The sequence below is a fragment of the Acanthisitta chloris genome, unplaced genomic scaffold (assembly GCF_000695815.1).
Source record: "Acanthisitta chloris isolate BGI_N310 unplaced genomic scaffold, ASM69581v1 scaffold22723, whole genome shotgun sequence".
NCBI lineage: Eukaryota > Metazoa > Chordata > Aves > Passeriformes > Acanthisittidae > Acanthisitta > Acanthisitta chloris.
Window position 1 is genome coordinate 60186 of NW_008664606.1, and position 11404 is coordinate 71589.

Below are 11404 nucleotides of genomic sequence, written 5' to 3' on the forward strand. Positions count from 1 at the left end.
ACACAAATAGGAGACTACCAAAAAAAAAAAAAAAGCCTTAAGCCTGCAGAGGATAAAGAGAATAGGCTATAATTCTCACTTCTTCACCTCAATTCCCCTAGAGAAATTATGGAAGGATGTCCAGTGTAAGGAAAGAGGTATAGGATTCATATATAATAGAAACTTGTATAATATCCAATACTGTAAGAATTTAACATTAAGTTTTCATTGTCCTAATATAGATCCATGAGGCAGATTCCTTGCATATCCCACAATATAGGGGTGTGGTATTACAGCTTTAAGAGGAGAAAATAAGGAGTACTTTGCCTTCAGGTCTCAAATTCAAGAGCACCAAAATAAAACTCATTGTTGATTTGCTTAGTTTTTAATTCAATTCCACATCAAAACTGAAATGTTCCTAATTTGAAATGCCAAAGTAAACTGGTTTTGCATTTAAGTTCCTGTCTTTGGAAATTATTAGTCTGCAAGAAATAATTTACTACTTTTCTTCTAGTTCAAGAAGAAGTGCAGTAATGTTTGAATTTAGCTTAACATGAAAATTTTCATTCTTGTTCAGCCTTTTTATGTAATTTAATTCTGAAAGTGTTTGGATTGAAACAATGGATATTCAAAAGACCAAATTCTTTCTGCAGTGCACAGTCCTCTAGGGGTTTTCCTTCTGATGGTTATCAGTGATCTTTTTCAGTTACACAGTATATAAACAAAAGAAGGAGCTATATTGTGCTAAATCAGATGTCCTTCTTATCCAGTATCCTGCCTCTGACAGTGGCCATTAGTGGATGCCTAGGAAACAGTGTAAGAATGGAGGAAGCACACAGCTTCCAACAAAACATTACCTAGAAACTTCCTGTGCCAGGCCATTATATGTATTTTACTCTTTTTTATGTGTTGGCTACTGTTCTGTACCAGAACTTTTGTCCTGTTTAGAGTCATTTAAAGCATTGCCTGAATAATCTTTTCAGAAGCTTTTTAGAAACCTGAATACAATATATCCAGTCTCCCTGTGCAAGTGCTTATTTTTGAGTTCAAAAAATCTCAGACTATGTATGTAAAATCTGATTTCACTTTGCAAAAAGCTAGTTTTCTTTCTCTATTACATTATATTTTGTTCTTGCACCTACATCTGTTTCTCAATATAGTTTCTTCCACTTTGCCTGGTAGGGAAGACATCCTGACTGATCTTTGGCTTGTGTCAGGAGTTAATTTTAAAAAGCAGTGTGACATATATGATCCTAACGTCATACTGTGCACCTAACTGGAGAAAGCGTCAACACTATTTATTCAGTGCAAACTCCTAAATTGATAATGCCATTACAGGAATTAGGGCAAGGGGAATGGTTTGTTTGGGGTGAGTTATTTCTGGGGTTTGTGGCAGGCAGAGACAGGACCAGCAAGGGATAGCAGATGAAATAGGAACCAAATGCAAATTTTGCTTGAATGTCTGCTGCAGCACTGTGTGTGCTCTGTCATGTCAAATGAAATAAGCTTATTTCCTCATGTTATACAACATTAGAGGAAGCATTCATGTTAAAAAAATCCACTTCAGTATTTAGAATTAGATAATTCTGGGTTTTAATACTGTGTAATATTTGAAGTCTTAATATAAACATATTCAGATGATCAGCCATTTATATTTCATGGGGGGAAAATTGTTCATAGATGAGAACACAGAAACCCGTCATGTCTTCCTCTCCTTAAGATCATAACCTGGTAGAGCCTACAGAATTATTTCTTTAGCATTCTTCCTCTTTTTTTTAATTCTTTTTTTTTGTCTGTGAAAAAATAAATCCTTCTAGTATAGTTATGAGCACAAAAAATTTGAAGCTTAGAACTTTAGTAGCATGTATTTCCTAGGTAGCTTAAGACAAGGAAATTGTGATGAAAACTCTTTTCCTTTTCTATTATTCAGCTGATACCTATTCCTAAATGTATTTTACTGTAACTTGGATAATTGTTTCTCCTTAAACACTAACTAGTTTTTTTATTTCACATGTGTTACTGAAGAAAACATTTGCAACATCATCGTAAAGATAGGTTGAAATTATAATAGGGAACAGAGTCTGTAAAAGGTTTCGCTAAAGCAGAAACCATTTCTGGATTAAGTTAAAACACCAAGGCCAGGTTGGATGAGGCCTTGAGCAACCTGGTCTGGCAAAAGGTACCCCTGCCCATGGCAGGGGGACTGGAAGAAAATGGTCTTTTAAGGTTTCTTCCAATCCAAATTATTCTGTGGTTCTGTGAAAATGCAACTGAAATTAAATGCGTGAATGTACCTTAAAACTTGCTTTGCTATAGCTCAGTCTGTAGTGCCCCCTGGTGATGGTAGAAATATTTCTCAGCTATTGCTTCCCTGGGAGATGAAAGCCATGCAAAAATAAGGACATTTTCCGTAACCAGAAGGGCTAAAATATGCATGTTTTATTAATTTTAGAGTTTGTTATAGGTTTTATGTGCAGAACAATGTGTAAGCTGTAGGCTTTTATCATAGCAACTTTGTATGCCTTAAGTGTTTAGAGACTATTTGTGGTGTACTTAGATTTTTTTTTTTATTATTTGTGAGTGTTCAGTTGGAATGATCTCTGTTCATATTTGTAATTTGGTGCAATAATTCCTGCTAGAATTAGCTCTGGTTTTGCCTTAATTAGACTAGTTTCCATTTTTTACTATTTAATTTCTCCCATGTCTGGTTTAAGTTGTTTCAGTAAAATTGCATGGAGAAAGCTACATGTTGTTCATCATTTCTTGTCTTTAAACACTTCCATGCCAGTATTTTTGTCTTACTACATTACTGTACTGTCTTTTTGTAGAAGGGTTTGTGTTCATTTCTGAAAATGAGCAATGTTTGGATAGTGTGTGGGTTGAGAAATACAGGGAAAATAATTGAAGAAAACATCTTGTGGACACACCTGCACTATCTCTGTACCTTTCACAGGAAGACAGCAGAGAATAAATATTTTCGAGTTTACATGTTTATGTGCTTTTTGCAGGTGTATGATGATGGAAAATATGTGTATGTAGTAACAGAACTTATGAAAGGAGGAGAGCTGCTGGATAAAATTCTCAGGCAAAAGTTTTTCTCAGAACGAGAAGCTAGTGCTGTTCTGTTCACAATAACAAAAACAGTTGAATATCTCCATGCACAAGGGGTAAGTTTTCATCTCAGACAAAATGTTTATAGTTGTTAATAGTCTTCTCTTTCAGAAGCATAAACTCAGGTCTTGATACATTCTACTCTGTGGTAATTTTTGGTAAACAATTACATTGCAGCAAGAATTTGTGTTGAAATCAAAACATTCCTTATCAGCTGTGTGTGTGTCCAGATAACAGATGATGCAACTGTTAGTTGTTATTCATGCAATCTGTCAGCAATTCTATGAAATATGTAGGTAATGACTGAGAGAATATGAGAAGAGGAAAGTCCAGGAAGAAGTGCTAGGACAAGTGCTGTTGCTTAGCCATGGGACCTAATGTAATTCCAGTCTCATCCTGTGATAGACCCTGAAAATTTATTTTCCACCTATCACACTTGTAATTTCTTTCCCTTCTTGTTTTTGAGGAACTTGGTTTATGAATTGTAACTCCTCTGCCGTAGGGTCAGGAAGTTGTATCAGACTCTTAGGAGACAGAAAATTAACACCTTGGGGGGTTCATTTGGAGGCAGAGGAAGTAATTAAAGTCTAGAGAAGGCCACTGTGACAACTGCATGGCAAGAATGACCAGTTGTGTTGCATTTTTAAGTAAACAAGAAAAAAGGGGATAGAGAAAAAGCAGAAAGTAAGGATGCAAGGAAAAACTCCAGCTGCTAATACATGATGTTACTACTCAAGAACAGATGCTTTGGAATGCACAGTACAAGTGACAATTCAGCACACACTGTCATTTCTGGAAGCTGTTATTTCAGGAAACTTACGTGATACGTGAATCCATGTGAATTATAAACAAGCCTTGATACTTTCTGTATGTGGAAATACAGCTACTAGAATAACACCAATCAAAGCTTGGTTCATTCTTGCCATGTGTGGCCAAAACAGGCCCAGTGTCCTTGCTTCAGCTAAGGGATTTTAGAGGCCTTTGTTTCTTTACTGTTAGTCTCTGTAAATATTGGCATTTTAACTTCTGTCCGATCACATGGACTTTGGAACTTTTCGCTTTTGGAAATTTTCAGATCTTATATTAAGTACACCTCCCCGTGAAACATGGGCATGTGTGTAAATAGTGAGCACTTCAGTGGTCTGATTTTTGTCTGGAAGTGTCCTCCCTATTGTCAGTGGATTTTCCTGTTGTAACTCCTTTGGATACTGGGGGAGTTCATTTGAATATCATATTAGCTAATATCTGGTTTGACAGACTCTAAATCTGTGTGCAGTCTCCACAACCCTTCCCAGAAGGAGTTTCTTCACGGACATTTATAGAATGCTTTTGAACTGAAAAATTATCTAAAGCAAGGAATGAAATCCTCCTTTTCGGGCTTAGCAGTACTTGCAACTCTCACCCAAAGCATTCTAAGAGTATTAGGGCCAGGTTAGCGCAATTAAGGATTGGCCCAATAGGCATCATAAAAAGGATAAACAAAAGGTATCTTGTCATCTTGGAGCAGCAAACTTGTGCATGTTGGTGTATAATTGAGACTGCTCATCAAAAATGTGATGCTAAGAAATAAAGAAGTGAAAGGCCCTGCATATTGTTTTACTCTCTTCTGTGGCTCTAAAATAAAATGTTTTTTCTTTACAAAATACCAGTGTAATACAAACAATCTGACATATTTTCCAGAAGTTTATATTTCTAAAACTTTTCAAAATTTACCTCTGGGAAAACAGCTTAATATAGGAAGGTATTTTATTTATTCTTTGATATAAACATTTTGATTGCTTGGGAAGTAGCGTTTGAATTTGAACTCAAATGTTACACTTAGTCTTCCTGCTACTTGAGAATTCACTTCCCCTTCTTCCAAAAAAAGCACATGACTCAAGCAGACTGGTTCTCAAAACTGCCAAATCCCCAGCTCCATGCTGTTTCTCTTGCCCACTTCTTCCTTACTCCTCTTAGAATCTATTTCAAATCTTAGAATCTGTTAGAATCCTTCCTCTTAGATTCTGTTTCGAAAAACCCCAAAATATCACCTAGAATTCAACTGTGGGGTCCTCTTGGAGCAGTAAAGGATGCTTCTCTCATTACTTAGAGATAAAGGATTCTAATCTGGGTAAACACCAAAAAACAAGGGCTATGAGGAACTGATTCTCTCATACACTAAGGCCAGGATGTTCCCCATAACATCTGCTGTTCCAAGTCAAACTCTTTAATAGCATTTGTATATTTCAGCTTAAGAGGTGCTTATTTCCATAATTTTAAGTATTTGTTTTGTTAAGTCTGAGAATTGCAAAGTATTTGCATGCTGAAAAGGTCTCTACTAAATAGACTTAATGGTCTGTTTTGGTTTTGGTTTGTTTTTTTTTTTAGGTTGTTCATAGAGACCTGAAGCCTAGCAATATTCTTTATGTTGATGAATCTGGTAATCCAGAATCAATCCGAATTTGTGATTTTGGCTTTGCAAAACAACTGCGGGCGGAAAACGGTCTTCTGATGACTCCATGTTACACAGCAAACTTTGTTGCACCAGAGGTAAAAACCAGGATAGCTTATATGCCTTGATTGAATGAGATGTTTTTGCTAGTTGTTTTGTTTATTCTTGCATAACAAATGGAATCACTTTGTAAACACGAAAAATTCGAAATCTTACTATTCTTATGGCATAATCAAAGCATTTATAAGCAGGGCTTTTTTCAGAAAAAAATATTTGTCTCCCTCAGGTTTTAAAGAGGCAAGGTTATGATGCTGCATGTGACATATGGAGCCTTGGTGTTCTACTTTATACCATGCTTACCGGGTAAGGGTAATTTTAATTTGCTTTGCTGTAGATTAGCAAATCAATATAAACAAAAAGAATAATAAATACAGGGCCACTTTTACAGAGGATTTTATTGAAGCAGTGATTAATCTCAGCTTTGGCTTCCGTGGGGTTAGAATATCTTTTGCCTTTAGTATAATCCAAGTTTGGGAAAGTTCTTTGATTTTAATGTTCCATCTATTTTAGTTTCTGCTTAAAGGTGATTTCTGACTAAGAATTTGTTTCATGTGAAAATTAGATGATTAAGCAGCATACATGTTGAAGAAAATATATGTTGCAAATACAATTGCAATGCATAAAAGCATGATGGTGTGCAAAATTCAGCCACTGAATAGTTTGAAGTGATGCAGTTAGGATATATGTGCAATAGAAATGCATTTGTATATGCAACAGACATGAATTGTAGAAAAGAGTGGGAATTTAGATTAGATATTAGGAAGAAATTTTTTACTGTCAGGGTGGTGAGACACTGGCTCAGGTTGCCCAGGGAGGTTGTGGCTGCCCCAACCCTGGCAGTGTTCAAGGCCAGGCTGGATAAGGCCTTGAGCAACCTGCTCTGGTGGGGGGGTGTCCCTGCCCTGGGCAGGGGCTTGTGACTTGATGATCTGTAAAGTCCATTCCAACCCCTTAACATTCTATGATTCTATGAAAAGATGATGAGTAATAAATCAATTCAACTATAGTACCACAAGTTCAAAAGACAGTTGCTATTGCATCTGCCAAGTAGATTATATTTTTATGCTGGGTTATTCAGGCTGCCACTTTGGTTAACAGTGAACATAATCAGAGATATTTTTACATTTTAAAATAAAGAAGTGACAAACATATTTGTTTTTAACTATCTCTCTCTTTTGGTTGGGGACATTCTGGTAGCAGCAAGAAGGCATATAGTAAAGCAAGTAAAATTGCTGCAACTTTTTCCCTCTAGTATCAAAACAGCATTTATTCTGTTTCAGACTGTTGGAGTGGGATCCGGACCTGGAGTAACGATGAGTCTCAATATGAGTATGGTCGTTCTCCTTTATTCTTAGTGCTTACAAGATATATATAGACATTCACACAGAGTACGTGAATGGCAGCGGATACATGATTGGTTTATTGCCCTTGTCCAAGTGTCCAGGGCAAACTTATGATTAGAGCAAGCAGGTGTCTGTCCACATTCCAGGATGTTCTCAGGAATTCCAGGCAGCTTGTTGACACCGGACTCAGAGCCGGTCAGAGCCAGCTCTGCCAGGCAGAGTTTGCTCCTTATCAGCAGTTCAAGGCTAAGTCACAGCTGCTGTAGGCCTCACACCACACTACAAGCTGGGTTGTCAGCTTCAAGGAAATCATGTCCCTTTTCGCAGAGCCATTCCTCCACATCAGACTCATCATAAAGTCTTCACAGTTAGTTTTATAACAGATTGTTTTATCACTTCACTAGAATGTGAAGGCTTCAGGAATACTTTATGTAATTCAGGAACCACCACAGGAAAGAAATCTGCTTTTCAGACCTGATACAAATGGAATATATGCAGTAAGAAAAGATCTGTAGTCAGTGCCATGTATTTTCACATTAAGAATGCTTTCTTTTTACAACAGTTTGATTATCTCTTTCCCATAATTATGTTGAACTTGCTGAATCTTGTAACCAGATTTATAATACCTTTTGAGGTCCAGGTTATGGAAGTTAATAACATTGAAATTGTTTGGTTAAATAGCTACACTCCATTTGCAAATGGTCCTGATGACACCCCAGAGGAGATTTTGGCCCGAATAGGGAGTGGAAAGTTCTCGCTCAGCGGTGGTTATTGGAATACTGTTTCAGACACAGCTAAGGCAAGTGCATCTGCTTTGTCCTTTGGGGGGTCAGAAATGGATTGCAAAGTAACATGTTGCTTCAGATGTATATGTTATATCACATAAGATTGGGTAAGTTCCATCCATTGTTATTTTAAAATACTGAGCTAATCTCTTACGTGCCTAGAATTTCGTTCTCTATTTTTGATCCTTTCATGTTTCAACAGTCACTTGCATGTAGGAGGGAAAACAGGTGTGCCTTACACTGTAGTGGTTAACAGCTGTCCTTAGAAATAAAGTGTATTTATCAGTATTCACACACATGCAACATTATCCATGGTGAGAAATGCTTTAATAAAACTTCTTGTGGAAGCATGACATTGAAAAATCATACAGACAGTCTAAATCAGGATAATGAAAGCCACACTTTTTTTTTACTGCATTTGTAGAAACTTAAAATTTTAGACAACTCTTTTTTGAATACATTTTTACAGCAAATAGACTCTAAACTTCAGTGTGCTATTCATATCCTTTATGCCCCTTCTGTGTAGCTACTTAAAGTGCTAAAGTTTTCCTCACTTAATTGGATACCATCCTGTTGTGTTACCAAATGATAATTAAGTCCCATAATTAAAAGATACACTGTTAGCATTGTGAGGTGGTTTTTCATTTGTTTTAAACAGACCTTATGAACATACTTTATACCTCTGAAATCTTCAGATTTGAACTACAACCTATTTTAAAGCTGACGTTTTACTGTTACTTGTATTGGCCCTTTGTATATCATTGACAGGACCTTGTTTCAAAAATGCTTCATGTTGACCCTCATCAAAGACTGACTGCAGCCCAAGTTCTTAGTCACCCCTGGATAGTTCACTGTGACCAGTTGCCTCAATACCAGCTGAACAGGCAGGATGCTCCCCATTTAGTGAAGGTAAGTAGATATTTGTTCAGCTTGCTGTTTAGCCAAAATTAGTGTCAACAAAAGGGATTGGTTTTGTTTTTAAAATTAGTGTAGCATGTGTTTCCTCTAAATACTATTTAAAAGTTGTTATGACTGGAAGTTGCACTAAGCTATAAAATGAACTTGTAATACATAACAGGATTTAATGAAAAACCACTTATAGGGAGTAAATCTGATACATTTGAAAAAAAATCATTTTCTTAGGCTTGAAATCTATTGGACTTACACTGGGAGGCTTCAGTGCTTTCAGAAACCAGCATAAAGAAATCATTCTTCTGATAGTGAAAATTGTTGTCAGGTGACTATAGGGGAGCTAAAAAATAGTTTGGCTAATTTAACGGTTCCACAGGAGGGTAATTAAAAGTAACTAAAAGAGAACAGTATACTTTGTGATTACAGGAAAAGCTAAAGACAAGTCAAAAAGGCAGTGTTAATTAGCATGGTATCATACTCTTCTGCATACTGGTTTTGTCTGAAACAAGATCTGGTTTTGACCCTGAAACATCTTCACTTTGAAGAAGCAGAGGAAAATAACAAATAATTGAATTCTACTTCTCTGTATTCCACCCTGCTTTCAGTCCTACATTCAAGAATCTCTTGTGCAACATAAAAGGGATCTGAAGAATATAATTAACACTCTGAGTCAGCTATTAGAAATTTCTAGCATCCAAAAACACAAGTGGAAAGTGGGGGAAGTTCTGATCCCACGACTCACAACTTTCTAACTCTCTTATTTTAATAAATCTTCATGTGCTGAATAATGTGCGTGATTTTTGACTACTTTGTTGGAAACTGAAATGGTTATATAATTGATAAGCAGAGACAGCCTATACCAATGGGATTTCATTCCCTGACTATCTCACGCAGCATGGAGAGAGAACTCAATTTAGCAATCTAGTTTATACCTTCTGGATTTAGCTTTTTAGGCAAGGTAAAACCATTTATTGCCCTAAAAACCACGTGTTCCTCACACTGCTGGTACTTGAGTGTTTCTGTTTTGTAGATGGAAATGGACTGAAAGTTAAAACTTGTTCAGAATCTCTGGCATTTAGCACTGTGTGGTCTGCAGTGTGTGCATCAGTCACAACATACTCTTACTGGTTTATTTCCTTCTACCCCTCAGGGTGCAATGGCAGCAACTTACTCTGCTTTGAATCGCAATCAGTCACCGGTTTTGGAGCCAGTTGGCCGTTCTACTCTTGCTCAGAGGAGAGGTATAAAAAAAATTACCTCAACAGCCCTGTGAAATGACCTCAACCAGATATTTGGTACCATGGCATAAGATGATAGCACAAATCATGGCGACAGGTAGCACATATCTGACAGATACCTGCAAGCACACTCTGTCCCAGCTGGTACCTATAATGCTGCTGCTCCTGCTGCTGCTACTGCTTTCATCTACTCTCGCTTTAAACTGTTGATGGCAAGTTACTGATCTTACTGGAGCTGCAAATGGAGTGACAAGTGGAAGCAATGAAAATCATCATGTTCACGATTGAAAAAAAACCAGAAGAAATGCCACCTCTGTCAAAAATACACTGAATAAAGCACTCTGCACCACATAGCATTATTTTTATAAGGAATATTTTTTTGTCCCCTAAAATATTCTTTGTTACAGGTAGAGATGGACAGTTTATGTTAAGCACTTAGCTTAAACAATCTGTTTATATTAGCACTATATACTTTGTGCCATCCAACATTTTGTATGTTTTTGTAAACAGTTCACAAGCAGTACATTTCCGTGCTGTTTTCTTTAATGTATACATGCCTTGTTTTACTTAGATATTATTAATCATTTTGGCAATTCAGTCTGATTAAACAGTTCACCTGGGTTAATCAGTATTGTTGGACAGCTCTAAAAGCCTGACTGTTAAACAGCTATTGAATGTAATACTATGAATAAGTAGTTCTCCTTGCCTATGTCTTTTCTACATTTCTGTGTTTTTGACACCGCATGTCATGTTATGAAAATCAGGATGATGTTTATAGTACTCAAAATGTAAACAGTGACTCTTTCACCATACTATATATACAATAGTTAATGTAACCCAGAGAAAAGATAACTTGCTCTGTATCTCGTTCTGTCTTTTGTTCCCCTTCCCCTCCCTTTTAATCTCTCGCATCTGATCTCTGGACTCAGGAATCATTGCTAAATACTTTCTGATAGAGAACATTTCTATATTGTTTATTCTTATAATCCATTGTTAATATTTTATCTCTATTCTATGTCTTGTGTTTAAGATGCAAAATTTGTTCAGTGAATGAATGTTGGCATTACAGAAGAAAAGCAACATTGAAGATAAAGCAAAACATGCTGTCCCCTAATAAGCAGAAACCTGCAAAAAGTAGGTTGAAACTGCATTCATTGCAGTTGCAAAACTGATGGATTTAATGTTCTGTCAGTTATTTTCTGATCATTTTAATTGACATCAAAATCAAAACAAGAGTCGAGTCATTATAATTTACCATGAAAAGAGCATTGTCCCAATCAGGTAAGATAAAGCTGTTCTGAGTGAGCATTCTCACTTCTCCAGCAAGTTCATAATGAGGATGAGAGACTCACTTGAAATACTATTATAAACTTCCAATACTCTTGTCCTCTCAGCGTCATAAGTAAAGGCACATCCTGATGGCTAGTCTTGAAAGATCAAATTGCCCATGTGAGAAGGAACACTGGACTGTGTTTGAATTCACTGAGTGTTCCACTCCAACAAAATTATATGCTATGTCAACTCCTTCCAGATTCCCAAATGGTT

General features: G+C 36.6%; 1 protein-coding gene across 2 annotated transcripts in view; it reads left to right on the plus strand.

Moving 5' to 3' along the window:
• Positions 1–10479, plus strand: part of RPS6KA3 (ribosomal protein S6 kinase, 90kDa, polypeptide 3) — a 58777-nt gene extending 48298 nt beyond the window's left edge. For both annotated transcript variants that reach the window (XM_009071439.1, XM_009071438.1), the window contains exons 16-21: positions 2988–3146; positions 5458–5619; positions 5808–5884; positions 7606–7723; positions 8478–8618; positions 9772–10479. In XM_009071439.1, the coding sequence (XP_009069687.1) occupies positions 2988–3146; positions 5458–5619; positions 5808–5884; positions 7606–7723; positions 8478–8618; positions 9772–9894 (780 nt within the window). In that variant the 3' untranslated portion in view covers positions 9895–10479. The remainder of the gene's footprint in view (positions 1–2987; positions 3147–5457; positions 5620–5807; positions 5885–7605; positions 7724–8477; positions 8619–9771) is intronic.
• The last annotated feature ends 925 nt before the right edge of the window (positions 10480–11404 follow it).